The sequence below is a fragment of the Ascaphus truei genome, chromosome 14 (genome assembly GCF_040206685.1).
Source record: "Ascaphus truei isolate aAscTru1 chromosome 14, aAscTru1.hap1, whole genome shotgun sequence".
NCBI classification, from domain to species: Eukaryota; Metazoa; Chordata; class Amphibia; order Anura; family Ascaphidae; genus Ascaphus; species Ascaphus truei.
In genome coordinates this window covers 16,956,828-16,972,510 of record NC_134496.1, presented here as the reverse complement: position 1 = coordinate 16,972,510, position 15,683 = coordinate 16,956,828, and the positions used below count along the sequence as shown (strand labels likewise).

At 45.7% G+C, this 15,683-nt stretch overlaps 1 protein-coding gene across 2 annotated transcripts; it reads right to left on the bottom strand.

Moving 5' to 3' along the window:
- Positions 1-960: 960 nt before the first annotated feature.
- FRMD8 (FERM domain containing 8) lies at positions 961-14,474 on the bottom strand. Of its 2 annotated transcripts, none has more exons than XM_075569884.1 (11): positions 14,327-14,474; positions 12,297-12,399; positions 10,562-10,729; positions 9,979-10,080; positions 9,136-9,194; positions 8,586-8,752; positions 8,265-8,486; positions 4,659-4,782; positions 4,011-4,154; positions 3,074-3,257; positions 961-2,731 (listed from the first exon to the last, which is right to left on the bottom strand). In XM_075569884.1, the coding sequence occupies exons 2-11, from the start codon at positions 12,397-12,399 to the stop codon at positions 2,622-2,624; spliced, it is 1,383 nt and encodes a 460-aa protein (XP_075425999.1). In that variant the 5' UTR covers positions 14,327-14,474; the 3' UTR covers positions 961-2,621. The 2 variants fall into 2 exon arrangements, with proteins under 2 accessions (XP_075425999.1, XP_075426000.1); XM_075569885.1 differs by having other exon boundaries at positions 12,318-12,399.
- Between the last annotated feature and the right edge of the window lie 1,209 nt (positions 14,475-15,683).

Sequence of the window (15,683 nt, the reverse complement as noted above, 5' to 3'; positions counted from 1 at the left end):
TGCTTCTCACTGTCACTGTGACCCCCGTCGGTCCCCCCTGCTTCTCACGGTCACTGTGACCCCCGTCTGTCCCCCCTGCTTCTCACTGTCACTGTGTCCCCCGTCTGTCCCCTCTGCTTCTGTCAGTGTCCCCCCTGCTTCTCACTGTCACTGTGTCCGTCTGTCCCCTCTGCTTCTCACTGTCACCGTTTCCCCCCTGCTTCTCATTGTCACTGTGTCCCCCGTCTGTCCCCTCTGCTTCTCACTGTGTCCCCCCTGCTTCTCACTGTCACTGTGTCCCCCGTCTGTCCCCCCTGCTTCTCACTGTGTCCCCCCTGCTTCTCAGTGTCCCCCGTCTGTCCCCCCTGCTTCTCACTGTCCCCCCCGTCTGTCCCCTCTGCTTCTCACTGTCCCCCCCGTCTGTCCCCTCTGCTTCTCACTGTCCGTCTGTCCCCTCTGCTTCTCACTGTCCCCCCCGCTTCTCACTGTCCCCCCGTCTGTCCCCTCTGCTTCTCACTGTCCCCCCCCGTCTGTCCCCTCTGCTTCTCACTGTCCCCCCCGTCTGTCCCCTCTGCTTCTCACTGTCCCCCCTGCTTCTCACTGTCCCCCCCGTCTGTCCCCTCTGCTTCTCACTGTCCCCCCCGTCTGTCCCCTCTGCTTCTCACTGTGTCCCCCGTCTGTCCCCTTTGCTTCTCACTGTGTCCCTCGTCTGTCCACTCTGCTTCTCACTGTCCCCCCCGTCTGTCCCCTTTGCTTCTCACTGTCCCCCCCGTCTGTCCCCTCTGCTTCTCACTGTCCCCCCCGTCTGTCCCCTCTGCTTCTCACTGTGTCCCTCGTCTGTCCCCTCTGCTTCTCCCTGTGTCCCCCGTCTGGAGGGGGCATAGACAGAGGGAGGGAGGGAGCACAGAGGGGGAGACGAGGGAGCACAGAGAGAGGGAGTGGAGGGCAGAGTTTAATCACAGTATAATGAAGAAGACCGTATACATCACGCCATTTGCTGCAAATTTTCTTTATTGACTGCAAATCCTATTAGTACAATTGTTAAAGTACAAAAGTGAATATATAAATATAGATGCTATAAATCCCGACAAGGCTCAGTCACTGTACTTTGTAGCAGAGAAAGGGTTAAAGGGCCAGTCCCTACTAAGCCTGCGCTTACCCACATCACCGCTTGTAATGCTCGTTACGCCATTAAAAAGAAGTGTATGTGCGGAGCAGGTCCAGGCCTCACAGCCTAACTACAAGCAGCTCCACTAACTACACCATGTACAACCCGCTGGCAAGGAGCTCGGACCGCAATAAGGGCGCAGCCCAGATTCCAACGTGGTACCGATCAGGCCCGAGGTATTAGCTGGCCATCTTTATTACGGCCCAGAGAAAATATTCTTCGAAATAAGCTTGCTTCACGTAGAAGCTGAAATGATTTTGCAACGCAAATTCATGCAACGCTGAAAATTGCAGGATATTTTAAATGGAACTGAACCCTTAACTTGGCTTTTAAAACAAGTCAGATAGACACTTGCGTTAGTATAGACTACTGTATGTTTGCACTAAGAGTAGAAATGTCCATTATATTCCTAATAATCTGATAGTTCGGTGCATTCCAATATATTTATATACATTTATTTTAAATCCACAGTCCCGCTTAGATATTTGTGTGCAATAAAGTGAAATCTCGCAGCCATATAAACCCCTTGGCTGACATCTGTAATATCTGTTTCATAGTATAAAATGTTAAATACATTTTCTAATTTAGTCTCAAAACCCGGATCCCAAAAAGTAGCAGAATGAACTCTACAGAATATACCCCACCCGCGGCTCTCATTAGTGTCTGGGAAACAGAATAGCCCTAAATAAGGGAGCTGCAGATCCCCAAATATGCAGTGTTCAGTAGTGAAGATATAGGCGTTTACTAAGGGATTCCAACAGCGGCCATATTTAAAAGGACCCGGGAAAAAAAATAAAAATGCGGATGTGTATATTTCTCTGGGGTTTAGATCCGCTGGAGGGTTTCACAGTAAAGTGTGGGATTAGGTGAAAAAGAGGTTTTCCAATAGGGGAAACATACACGGACAGTGGGACTTCTGATAGCAGAAATATATAGGATGTCTAACTGGGAACCTACATGTGGAAGTGATTTCTAGTACAGGAAATAGGTTTAAACCCAATATAAATTATCCAACAACGATTAGGAGGATTTGCACGTAATCGCTCACATTAGAAACCGGCTAAGGGATGGCTCCTGAACTGGGCAAGAACCCAAAGTCTCTGTGATCAGTGACAAGAGAATCCACGACGGCGGCCATATTTAATAAGGCACAGCAGTTGTGGTTCGCCACACACGTATATCTCTGCCGGGAGCTGTGACAGTGACGTTTGGGGCTTGGCCGCACAAGTAGAAAAGGGAGGAAAGGTTTCCTGGGACTGGGGATATAGGGCAATATTTGCTAAGCAGTGCTATTCCTTAAGGCACTTTAAAGCTCATTTTGGGTCGGGCATAGTAAAAATGCCCCATAATCCCTCCTGGCAACAAAAGTATTTAAAATGCTAATCCGGATTCTGGCTGTTTTCACTGGGTCCGTCCTGCAGGTCTATGGTCCCTTTGGTCTTTGGTGCTTATATAAAAGGTTTGTTGATGTGGGTCAGCTCTCCTCCAGAGACTCAGGGGGCTGGGTGGAGGAGTAGTTATGGGAAGGCTGGCGGGAGAAAAAGGAGGCTGCTCTTTTGGGTTTCACTCGTTTAATCTGGTTACCTGGAAGACGAAGAGGGAAGAGAGGTTCAGTAAACAGGTCAAGGAGAAAAGCCTGGTCAAGCCATAGCTCCCTTCTGTCTGTGTCACTGTGTCACCCTGCAGGGGAGGGACAGACTCATAGCTCCCTTCTGTCTGTGTCACTGTGTCACCCTGCGGGGGGAGTTAGACTCATAGCTCCCTTCTGTCTGTGTCACTGTGTCACCCTGCGGGGGGAGGGACAGACTCATAGCTCCCTTCTGTCTGTGTCACTCTGTGATGGGGGAGGGAGACTGGATGTCCCATAGCTCTCATCACCATGCAATGGGGATGGATTATAGCTGCTTATGTCCCCACTCCCCTTACCGTCATCCACATAATCTATGGTAGTGAGGTGCTTGATGCGGTTGCACAGGACGCTCTCCTGTCTGCGGAGCTTGGGGCGTTTCTCGGAGAGATGGGAGAGGCCGGGAGTGGAGTCTGAGGCCGGTGAATCTGCCGCCTGTCCGAGCTCAATGCAGTACTCAATCAGGCCGCTCATCAGCTCTGCCTGCGCTTGGGAGATAAGTTAGGAGTGGAGGTGAGATTTGTGCCGGCCTCGCCATGCGATGTGCGCAGGATACACCCGCTTCCCGTCCCAAACAAGTTTGTGATCAAGATGAAAAAAATAAAAGTGCACATCGTTAGTTTTTAGGATTCTTATCTAATAAAGATTGCCCATCTTAGTCAAGACCCTTAATGGGGCCTCTTTAGTCTGCGCCAACTGCCTGCTCACCTCCCCCCCCCTCGAGCACCCCACTTTGTCACCGGCGTTTCTGACATAACGTTGCCCCCGCGGCATCATTTGACGCGTCGCCAGAAGCCGCCGGAGCACAGGTAAGGGAACTTACAGAGTCCTTGCGTGCGATCCCCCGGCATTTAATTTAAAGGCTTTGGGGAAGAGCAAGAGCCCCTGTAAGCAAACGGTTTTTAGGACATCCCTGCTTCAGCACAGGTGGCTCAGTCAAAGACTGAGCCATCTGTGCTGACGTAGTGATATCCTGAAAACCTGACCTGTTGGTGACCCTTGAGGACTGGAGTTGCCCACCCCTGGGATAGCTGCTTCTCTTTGAAGATCCAGTTTTAAATTGATAAATCTAAATTCAATTTAAGATATCCGTGTTCCCATAAATGAGAACGGTTGTCACATTTTTTTTTTTAATCTGGATCCGCTAATTTTGGAGAATCTGTGAAGACAGAAGCGACGTCTTCCTTCCCTCGCTGGCCCACATTGATGTCCCCTCCAGTGTAGGGGACACATCACCTGCTTGGAGTAGATTTTCAGCAGCTTGTTGACGGGGGTCCCCTCGTTGTCACCATCAAACTCCAGCCACAGGATGTGTTCATCCTCATCAGGGTACGTGTGATCCCAGGACAGCTCGGAGAATTTCAGGCTAATCAGCACATGCTGCATACAAGAGAAAGGACAAATAACTTGTAAGTAGGTCGTCCTTCAAAGCCCGCCAACAACCCAAGGCTGCGCTTATAGTGCCGGCGACGCGACAGCAGGCTGCGGTTGCTGGAAAAATCAAATTGAGATTACTTCCAGCGATCAAGCTGTCGCTCCGTCGCGCTTACTATAAGCGCACGTGACGGCGGCAATGCATTTGTGTTGACGCGGCGCCGCTGTCGCCGACACTATACGCGCAGCCTTACTTGTATAATTATATTTATTTAAGAACCCAGGGGAAGGGAGTGTCCGCACGACAACCTCTGCTGCTAATTCTCATTTGCTTCTGGAAGCACGGAGCTGTTTTCTATGTCGACTGCAAAGAGCGTTATCAGAGAAACGGTCTTATCCTGCGTTTCTTAGATGAGGATCTTATGAGCCCAGCGACATAATTAGATCTCGAATCGTTTCCTAGCTTGCTGCACTTATCTCCCAGAATGCACCTGAACTTTGGCAACGTACCTTCTCCTTTCTGTCAATAATGCAAACCCCTTCCATGTTAATTGCCACTGACACGGTCTTCCGTCCGCTCCTGTTCAGGAATCCTTGTGCTGGCTTGTCTATCGCCCCCAGGAAAAAGGCACACCTGAAAACACACAGATATAACCTATAACTCCTCCTACCCCTTATAACCTCTCCCTATTACCCTATAGAACCGTTCCCTATAACTCCTCCTATTGCTCCATACAACTGCTCCCTATAACTCCTCTTATAACCCCATATAACTGCTCCCTATAAAACTCCTCCTATTACCCCAAATAACCACTCCTTATAACTCCTATTACCCACTATATCTCCATATAACCGCCCTATAACTCTTCCTATTACCCCATATAACCACTCTACAACTCCTCCTATATCTCCATATAACCTCTCCCTATAACTCCTCCAGGATGGGCTGCAGGTAAGCCAGGATGGCCTTAGACCCAGGGGTTGGTGGCATGTGTGGTGGAGATGGAAGTAGGAGAGGCTGCAGGCTGCAGCAGTGGTGTAGGCCTTGGGGAGCCTGATTGCAAGTTACAGGAGAGTTTGGAGAAAAAAGGATAGAGCAGAACAGAACCTGCTTAAGAAAGAAGAGAACCAAGCTTTATTGCAGAAGTATAACAGGAAGAAGGCAGGGATGGAGGAAGAAAATATTAAATTAAAGAAATGTCGTGGTTCTGAGAGATGTGCACAAGAAGCAAATACATTGTCTGCGTGATGAATTAAATCGATTGGAAGGCGAGATTGCTAAAATAGCAGTGGATTCAGTCAAACAGAAACGTTCCCTTCTGAAAACAACTGAACTGCTAACCCACAGTGCTGAGCAGGGTGCAGATTCATGTTGTGAAACAAAAAGCCAGAACCCCAGTAAGAGTCACATTAAAAGCTCTCAAGAAAAGATAAGTTTGGAGACGCCTAAAAGAAGTGGGAGAGAAACTAGATCCCAGAACAAGTCTGTGAAGCCTAAAAAGATAAAAGTGAGAACTTATCCCAGGAAAACTTTGACTCAGATCCTGACAGTTTAAATCAAATCAACTGCCAAGAAAACCCCAAAGGGTAAAGCTGCTAAAGAAAGCAAAGGACCGGCAGTCCAAAGACTTCAGGGAAGGGGACTCACCTCGGGGTGAATCAGACTGTGAGCAAGGATCTGTTCCAGAGCCTCCAGCATCCTAGGGGTTAATAGCAGAAGCAGCAGAAGATTTGGTTAAAAGCCCATTGCATGCAAAGAAAGCAGCAGACACCTGTGATGTTAGGTTATCTCAGACTCCCACGCTGGGAGAAGTCAAAGAAATTACAAAGAAATTTGGGGAGCAGCAAAATAAGAATCTAGAAAACTTTGGGAGGAGATCAGGTGGAAACGGAGTGTACCTGAGAGCAGTGAGCCAGAGAATCCATGCTCAACTGGACTTGCAGAACCATCCCCTGCTCATTAGCAGGTCCTGTGATTCAGAACCCCGAGAGGGGAGAACAGCAGGTGGTAATTAGCAGCAATGGAGGCAGCATTAACTCTGCAGTGCCTGGGAGTGAAATGAAGGTTGTAGAGACTGAAATTGCTGCGCCTACGCAGATAGTTCCTGATAATAGACTGGCCCAATCAGAAGATGGGGTAAAGCAAAGTAATGCTATTAAAGTAACTCAAGCTCATACAGCACCTCATTCAGCCTGGAGTGGGAGATCCTTTGTGAGTGCTGTGGCCAGAAATGCTCCACCTTTGAACAGGAGAAATGTGGTAAGGTTGAGGTATAAAGGCGGAGAGGAGATGAACCCTGACAGGATTTTTATTGGAAGACATCTATTAAAAGAATCCTTGGGCTTCAGAGCAGATGAAATGTATGCACGTATCCACGTTCCTGTGAGTATGATGTCAGCTTTAAGAGACCTCAAGCTTTGGACTATTTTTGGACAAGATATGAGAGTATTAAAAACCCTGAATTATGGAAGTCCTTTGTAGCTATTCCTGTGTCTAAACCGGAAATAAAGTCTGCAACAATTCTCTTCAGACACAAATCTGTCCCAATATCAGATATTCTGATATGGCTTGGCAGACAATGTGAAGTACTGGCTCCACCTACAAGAATCATGGATGAAGAGGACATCTGGGTAGGAGGCTGGAAAGTGCAAGTCAGACTTTGACAACATGGCAATGTTACAAAACATCTGCCCAACTCTTTCTTCATTGGAAGAGAAAAGGGAAACTATTTTTATTATGGTTAGCCAACCTTGTGCCATAGATGTGGTTCAGCCAGACACACAAGCAATTCTTGCGATGTTCTAAAATGCAACTTGTGCCAGTCCTTGGGCCACGAGAGGGCAAGTTGCACAAAGATTAAATGTAATTTATGCGATAAATTTGGGACATTCCTATACGAATTGTGCAGAAGCATGACATAATATTTCAAGAGCATGGGAACAGGAAGTGGACTTTGAAGCACTTTGACTGAGCCCTGAAAGTTGCAGACAGAATATGTCCGGATCCACCTACAGACGGGGTTTGTCCGGTTCAGACTAGGGATGGCGTTTGTCCTGATCCTCCTGGGGACCAAGCTTGTCCTGATCCACCTGTGAACGGAGTTTGCCCAGATCCACTTACAGAAGAAACAATTATAGTGTAAATATGGCCCAGGGAATGTCAAAAGACCCCCTAGAGAGAACCTCCTCAACTTTACTTTCAGCAGGGGAACGATCTGGGGAAATAGATGATCCTAGTACGATGGTAATCCAAGTGGGGGAAAAAAAAAAAAAAATATCAAGAAAAAAGACAGAGCACAGAATTGGATGCAGGCAAAAAAAGGAAGAAGGGCACGGTAAAAAGACTTGGAGGGACTCATCGACATCCTTCAGGTTATGTTGGTAAAGTTCCTCAGGTGCCCGTAAAGAATCGTTTTACTGTTCTTAGGAAGGATTGGGGGTCAAGAGCTGAAGACCCTGAGGACGTAGAGGAACTTTCCTTATCCGAAGAGGAGCATAATATGGACATTTCCATAGTGACAGAATCGGACATGATCCCACCTTCTGTGGCCCTTAAGAGGTTTGGGTCATTGGGGGATAATGTGGGGAAAAAGAAAAAAATATTGCTTTTTGTGTGGCAAAAAAATGCTAAAAAAAACAAAACTGCAAGGACTGGCAGTTAGAGCTCTTATTTGGCTTCAATTAAAAATGTGTATAAGGGAAATGTGAAGTTGCTTTTTAGAGGAGAAAGGTTGGAACAAATGCTGGGCTAATTTTGTATATTGTAAGTTCATACATAATGTGCAGTTTTTGTGTTTGTAAATTGTTCTATGAAATGTAATGCTGGAATTTTTTAAAAATAATAATAAAAAAGTTCCTCCTATATCTCCATATAACTCCTCCCATTACCCCATATAACCTCTATAACTCCTCCTATTGCCTCATATAACTGCTCCCTATAACTCCTCCTATTGCCTCATATAACTCCTCCTATTGCCTCATATAACTGCTCCCTATAACTCCTCCTATTGCCTCATATAACTCCTCCTATTGCCTCATATAACTGCTCCCTATAACTCCTCCTATTACCCCATATAACCCCCCCCCCCTATAATGGCATCTCCCTGTAGTACAGACCCATAATAAGGCATTGCATGGCACTTTTGTAGATACGCCTTGCAGTGGCTCTGCACGGTCCCTCCCTCTGCGCACTCTCTGTTCTCCGTCACATCCCTGTACGTTTTCAGCAAAGTCTGCTCCAAGCTCGCCTGGCGGCCCCCTCTGTTCCGGAATGCAGTCAGCAGCCCCCCATTCCTCCTCTTACACAGATACGGGGGGAGGAAGGAATCCAGCTTGTGCCTAAACGGGACACACCAACAATAAGAACACAAACACACAGCACGCGAACACACCCACAAACACAAAGGGCGTGTGCCGCCCATGTGCGCACGCACACACCTCAACGCCGACGTAGTGTGCTGCTCCGGACTGAAGGGTCCCAGTTCCAGACAGCAGGACAGGCCCCCCAGCACTTCGCAATCATCTACGTCACATGGGTACCTGCCCTCCAGGATGTTGTATTTGGACTCCTCGTACAGGAGCCGCAGGACGCCCTCATGAGAGATCTGTACAGGGGGACAGGAGACAACAGGCGGGCTTCAAATAATTCTACAGTCACCCACCGTGGGATTGTAATGTCATTCAAACAAACTACAGCCTCGACGCGTCAGGGGCGGCCATCTTAGGTTAGTGATGTCATTCATTCAGGCTATGGCCTTGAAAGAAGTCCAGAAACCGCCATCTTGGGACAGGAATATAATTTACACGGAGGAGTCACAGGGAGCCATCTTAGTATTATGATGTTATTGATACAGACAATCGGCGTGGCGGGAGTCAGGGGTCAGCCATTTTTGGATTACGATGTCATATATATCAGCTACAGCCTTGGCTGGAGTCTAGGACCAGGCATCTTATCATGTTTTCAAGCTACGGCTTACACAGGACTCACCTGAAGCTCGCGAGCCTTGGGGAAGAATATGTTTCTACGAAACTGTAGGGACGGTTCGTCTGAATAAGAAGACAACTGAACCATTAGTACTAATAATACAGTCCAAGTCAACATAATATTATATGGTGACTAAAGCAAGCCTCGTGTTTATTTATGTTCTGATAAGTGGCCCTATTATGATAATTAGTTTTACCAACCCTTCCCTTGTAATTAGTGTCATTAAACAGATTGAGAAGCCCAGCGACAACCGAAATAGAAACCCTTTCATCTGAATGTTTTCCTGTTTGGTCGTAACGGTTCTCTCAAGAAAGGGCAAAATATCCATAAATAATCCCGCTAAATTCTCCCAAATAATGGCCGTGGTGGTTTCCCCACACGTGTGCCGCCATGTTTAGTGTTCTGCGTCTCTCTGCTGTCACCTACGGTGATGTCATGTACGGCTCTGCTGTGACCAGGGCCGTTTGGTGACAGCAGGAACGGGACGTTTGAGGAGGATTTGTTGTAATCTTTTCACAGACAGTTTCTTTAGATGTGTCCCGAGTGCTAGAAGCATCTCTGCTGCTGGATCATTTAGTGACATTGTATCTTCCTGTTATGTGGGGACAGCTGAAACTTCTGTGACATAACGTTAATATGCGACAGCAGGAACTTCCCGAATCATAAGTGATGTCATCAAGATGGCAGCACAGGGACTTCCGGTTCAGCTTCCCCCCCCAAATGTTCCTAACTTGTAGAGTGGCATCTTTCCCATTTTAACTTATTAAGGAACCCAATGAGGCAACGATCTATTGCCAAGTGAGATGGGATCATCTGGAGTGGCAGATCTCTCTGGTCGGTACTAACCTTGGTGAATGTCATCGTTTGAACAGTTTGTGAAACGCGCCAAGAGATCCGGCCACTGCCGGCAAACTTTGTAAGGGTGATGTTTAGGTTTTAGCTGCACTTCTGAAAAGAAAGACACCTATTAAACATGTCACTGTCATTAGGTCACTTTGCTTCTACGTGGGACTGACCCTTTAACCCATTAAACACGTCCCTGTCATTAGGTCACTTGGCTCCTATGTGGGACTGACCCTTTAACCCATGGATGTGCAAACTGGGGGGCGCGACGGTTTCGGAAGCCCTGTGTTCTTCCCCAAGGCATTTAAATGAAATGCCAGGGGACTGCTTGAGGCCTCTGCAACTTCACTTATTTTGTCTCCGGCGACACATCACCATAGCATCAAGTGACATCGCGTTACCATGGCAACGTGACACCGCGGTGTCATTTGACCCGGAGACATGGTAAGGAGGGGGGCACAGGAGAAAAAGATTGCGCACCCCTGCTTTAACCCATTAACCAATTCCCCGTCATTAGGTCACATTGATCCTACATGGGCCTGAACTTTAAAACATGTCACTCATTAGGTCACTGGTTTCACGTTACCAAGTAAGGGAGAGATGAGCCACAAAGCGAACACCTCCTGAGTGATATCAGGGAGCTGGAGAACGTCTCGGATGACCCTGTGCAAGTCCTGTGCTGTGATAGCGGGAAGACCATCAACTGTAAGAGGCACCGCCTCATTGTTAATTAAGTAAACGATCACGTCCAGGGCTGCAGAGGAAAATAAATATCATTTGTTATCTGTACCGTCTCCCGGATAAACCCCTTGTTACTAAAATGGCTCGGGATATGAAGTATTTTAATCAATCTAGTACTTCAGGGGTTAACGTTGCGTTACAAATTGCCTTAAAAGTACAAGAAATGTTTGCATGGCCTGTGTTGTATAGAACTGGTAGAATCTAGAGATAAAAGGCGTCGGTTATTGCCAGTAGGGACTGAAATATGGTTACCCGACACTAGAATAAACAGGACACTTTTAAAGGTATCGTCAAATACATTCTGTGATGGGTTCAGGGGGCGTGGCTAAGAAGACATTCCAAAGAGAGTACATTTACTACAATAGGAGATTATGGACCCGACACCCATTTTGAAGAATAACTAAGAGATATTCGTAACAGTTGCAAGGAGACGGATGTGATAAGGCCAAACTCTTCATGTTGATGAGGTGGCAAGAGGCAGATGTCAAATTTGTCACTCAAACTTAGGAGCAACCCGGCTAAAATTAGTCTTGTTCCATTCGACAAACTCGCCTAAACATATTGATACGAATCACACTATTCCAAGTATTATAGAAGCAAAGTTAGTTGTGTGTTTTTATATTCAGCCAACTTTTAAAATCCAAACAAAGTTTTTTTGTTTTTTTTGTTAAGTCGTAAAACTGTCAAGAGGGCCGATTGATGGAAAAGGGCGAGTTTGATGTGTGTTTCAATGCAGAAGGTTTGGGCAGAAAAGTTTGCACGTGCGAATACAAAATTAGATTTCAACTAAGGGAGTGTCCATTCCGGAACATGTCAAATCTCCATTTCCACTCAATGCCCTTTGGGAAAAGGTCTGATCTTTGTTTATCTTCTTTGATTTTGATGAAACTGGCTGCGTTAACTATAACTATGTTCTTGTAATCCAAGCACTGTAATTAAATAAATATATTTTTAATTAATATATTAAAGCTGAACTTTTAATAAGCGATGCTCTGGGCTCCGATTGAACCGTTGCACACTTTGTAGAGTAAATTACATTTTCGGGCACATTTTGCGATAAACAGATTTGAGTGTTAAGTGCATCATTTTTTCTTAATAAACAGGGACCATTAGGCTCTGCAAATTTGATATTTCTTTAGGTGATGGCAGCGTATTAGCGGATAGATTGCAACCGAGTAAGGGGGTAAATAATAACTAATTTCTCCGTAACCTGCGGAGGAGAAAGGCGAGTTGGCGAGAGAAGCCGTATGTAGTAACGCTGGTTGCATATCTAAGTCACGTGCTCACTTGTGGGCTGTTGGTGACAGATGCTATATGGAGACGGATTGAGGGAAGATATTGTTCATTTGAGGGACCTTTACGAAGGAAAAAAGTGGGACCGCTTGCGAGCTGTGTATTAACTCGTCCCGTATGCAGGTCACATGCTCACAGGTGAGCCGTACGTGACACTGCCCCCCCCCCCCTCAGACACCCCGAAATCCTGCCACCCTCCTTACTGGCATGCTATATTCTTCCCTTTACACCGCAACATCCTAATGCCTCCATTGCAGCATTAATACCCCTCCTTATACGGTACACACATATGTTACTTGTGTACATACACCGTGCTCCAGCCGAGGACACACTGCTTCGCAGCAAATATTCGTTTAACCCTGCGTGTGGTGATGTTTCACTTCCGTCCATCTGAAAATAAAGATTTGAGTTTAAACTTCACTTGTTTGGACCAAAGTAGGTGAGACAACCGACCAATCACAACACTCCGTCCGGCCCGGCAACCGCAGGAAATACCAATTGGCTCAGACATTTTGTTTCTGATCGTTAGAATATGGACTTCCAAATCTGTTCGCATGCTGGGAAAAAACACCAGATACTGAAGTTAGCCAATCACATGCAAAGACAGCCCGATGCAGGCAACAGATTACTATTATCAGCATTTGTGAAATGCCAACATATCCCACAGTGATGGTACAAAAGGGGGTACAGAGATTTGATAATTACATAAACTGAATGACATGCAAATAAGGACAGGCAAGTGCAAACAGATACAGGATTTCGAAAAACAAAGAATAAAAACACATACACCAGGTGCTAAACCCAATATCAAAAATGGACGAAAGCAGTAAATAAAAATCACCAGACTGCACATTATTATTTTGATGTGATTATGTGAGAATCTCAGTAGCTTTGTGATCAATATCACACTTTGCGGAGCATTATACTGCCCTGCTGGAAGCCATGGACTTTGCCTGAACTGCTCTTTTGGAGATAACGACATAATGGACATTAGCAGACTATTTACAGCCTGGAAAGGTGAAAATAGCCAGGACACCCGAGGAAGTGACCCGGAGAGGTTACGAAACGCGCTGGACTGAGCTTATACACGTAACAGCACGTCGACGCGAGAGGAGAACCAGTGATGTGATCGAGGGAGAGGAGTCATCTGAGACGCTGCCGCGAGGAGGGACGCCAACAACTGAAATCCACACGTAGTGCGGACAGCATGACGAAGAGGCACCGAAAGACCAAAACCTTAGCCATTTTCATTTTGGGTCGATCGTGCATATTAAATTGGTAAAAGGTTTTACACCACATGTATATTTCTTTTATTTATGGGGATTTATGAGCCGCACCATTCTGAATGTAACAGGGGAGTATAAGACGAGCCTGCTGAGAAGGGATCTCTACCAAGAGATATATATGAAGTGTGAGTAGACACTTGTAAGAGCTAATATAGTTTATGCGGGAGAACAGAGATATTGCACAATATTCCTCTCTTTCCTGTTTACTCTGCAGTATGATTCATACATTTGATTATATGTTCTGCGTGGATCACATGGTCCTTTTTGAACTCTAAAGGAATAACTGGACAACATCTTGGCATCTCTTCTACAAAGCATTTTTTCGCCAAGGAGGACTACGTTTCTCGCAAAGACACAGAATGTAATGAGGGCTCTGATCTTAAGAGCTCACACTCTATAAAAAGGTACAGCATTGAAACAAGGTAAGGTGGCTGCTCATTGTGGGACAGAGTATACATCAGGGCGGAGTATGTTCCAGCCGCACAGTTGATCCCGTTAAGGTTTGGAGGATGATAGACAGCGCAAAGTGAATAAACCATGTGGGCAGCAGCCAATCAGGAGGTTGCATGCGTACCTACATACCGAGGTGAACCAATTCGAAGAACCCATTAGGGAGTCAATAAGAAAGGCAGCACATGTAGACACACTGTATCAAGCCAATCAGAAGGCAGCACAGGTAAGTACATCCCATATGCAGCCACTCACAATGCAGCATAGGCTAATACACGCCACAAACAGCCAATCAGAAGGCAGCACAGGACAACTTCAAGTAGAGAGCCAATTAGTTGGAAGAAACGGTAAATACACACTGTGGACAGCCAATCAAAAGGCAGCACATGTAAGTACACCTTGTAAGCAGCCAATCAGAAAGCAGCACAAACAAACGCATCCTGTGGGTCCCGAATGAAGAAACCGCATAGGGCATACACCCGGTAGGGTGTCAATCAGAAAGCAGCACAGGTTAATACACCCAGGAAGTAGCCAATCAGAAACTAGCTGTGTATATACATATATACGCATGGTAATGTTACCCTGTCGATGTGGATGGTAAACCCCCGCTGACGAGAGTCGATACCGGGGCTCGGATCCCGCACTCTAGCGCTCCCGGGTAGGTCTAGCCAAAAAGGCTACGTCTTCGAAGCCCATGTAAACGAGCAGCCAATGAAAAGTTCAAAGAGCGGGGCGTTTTGCGTTCCAAGCCTCGCTTTGCCAGAGCATTCAAAATATGATTGGCCAACTGTATCTCTTCTTCTGTCCCAGTCCGAATTTTATCCAATAGCGTTTAGGGGGCGGGTCTGCTTTGAAATCCGACCTTAATAACTGTGGCTTCCGTATTTTGATGGTGAAGGGTGATGGATGACGACAGTAATGACGTCCCCAAATATACTGATAGCCGCTACGCATGCGCTGTCGTGTCCTTCCCGCCTTCCTCATACTTTCCCGCCCTTTAATGACTAGGCAGCTAACCGCGTGATCATTTGAGGAAACATTTGGCGACCATCTTTGCGTTTGGCAAATACAATAAAACAATTTGTGGTACAATCATATTCAAATTGCAGTGGAATAATATTTATTCTTACATATATATATGGTTGTAAGACATGCATTAGGAAATCTATTATTTGTGTTAATTTCTAGACAGATCTTATATACATTTATGTATGTGTACATTGTTTTTAACAATTTGAAGCAATATAGTTAAAACTATAGCGTGTATAATAACATTTTATCAGCCTAAATCTGGTTAAGGACACATCTTCTAGTACACAGATAGAACCCAGAGAAGAGATCACAGAACCCCATTAATTGCACTCATTGCTACCAGTCCTAGAACCATTGTCTGAAAAAACTCTTAGTGTCCACACGTCAGACCAAAACAGGGTCTAAGAAGTAAGGTAAACAAAAAACAAAAAAGTTTTATTAACACATATTAATAATTAAAATATTTTAAATTATCCCCACGAAGGAGGTAGGGAAAGAAAGGGATGAATGGTCTCTGAATATCAATATTTGGACCAATAGCTAGATATTTCCTTCCTCTCACGATCCTTAGGTTGTATATTAACCACTATTATGGTACAGTGGGAGTATGAATGTACTCTAAATGCAGATATTGGTTAATGGCTGTATATCTATGATATGTAAACATAGTGCTACCACTTGTATTTGTTCCATACAGTAGGATCTGTTAAAACCAAAAATAACAACATTTTATTACATCAAGAATATTGTGACAGTGAAATGAATAAAAAACTTTAAAATCCCCGTAGCGGAGTACTGGAGTAAACAGTGCACAATGTTGTGTCTGATAGTATTCTGCCCCAAGAGTCTACTGCGACAACCAATAGGTGATTGAACCTTGGAAACCTATATTCTGAACTGTTTAGG

Coding starts and splice junctions, on each gene's coding strand:
- FRMD8 (XM_075569884.1), bottom strand. CDS start 12,399: ATGGACGGAAGTGAAACATCACCACACGCAGGGTTAAACGAATATTTG. Junction 8,487..8,585: donor CACACTACGTCGGCGTTGAG/GTGTGTGCGTGC, acceptor TGTCCCGTTTAG/GCACAAGCTGGATTCCTTCC. Junction 4,783..8,264: donor CATGCAATGCCTTATTATGG/GTCTGTACTACA, acceptor GTGTGTTTTCAG/GTGTGCCTTTTTCCTGGGGG.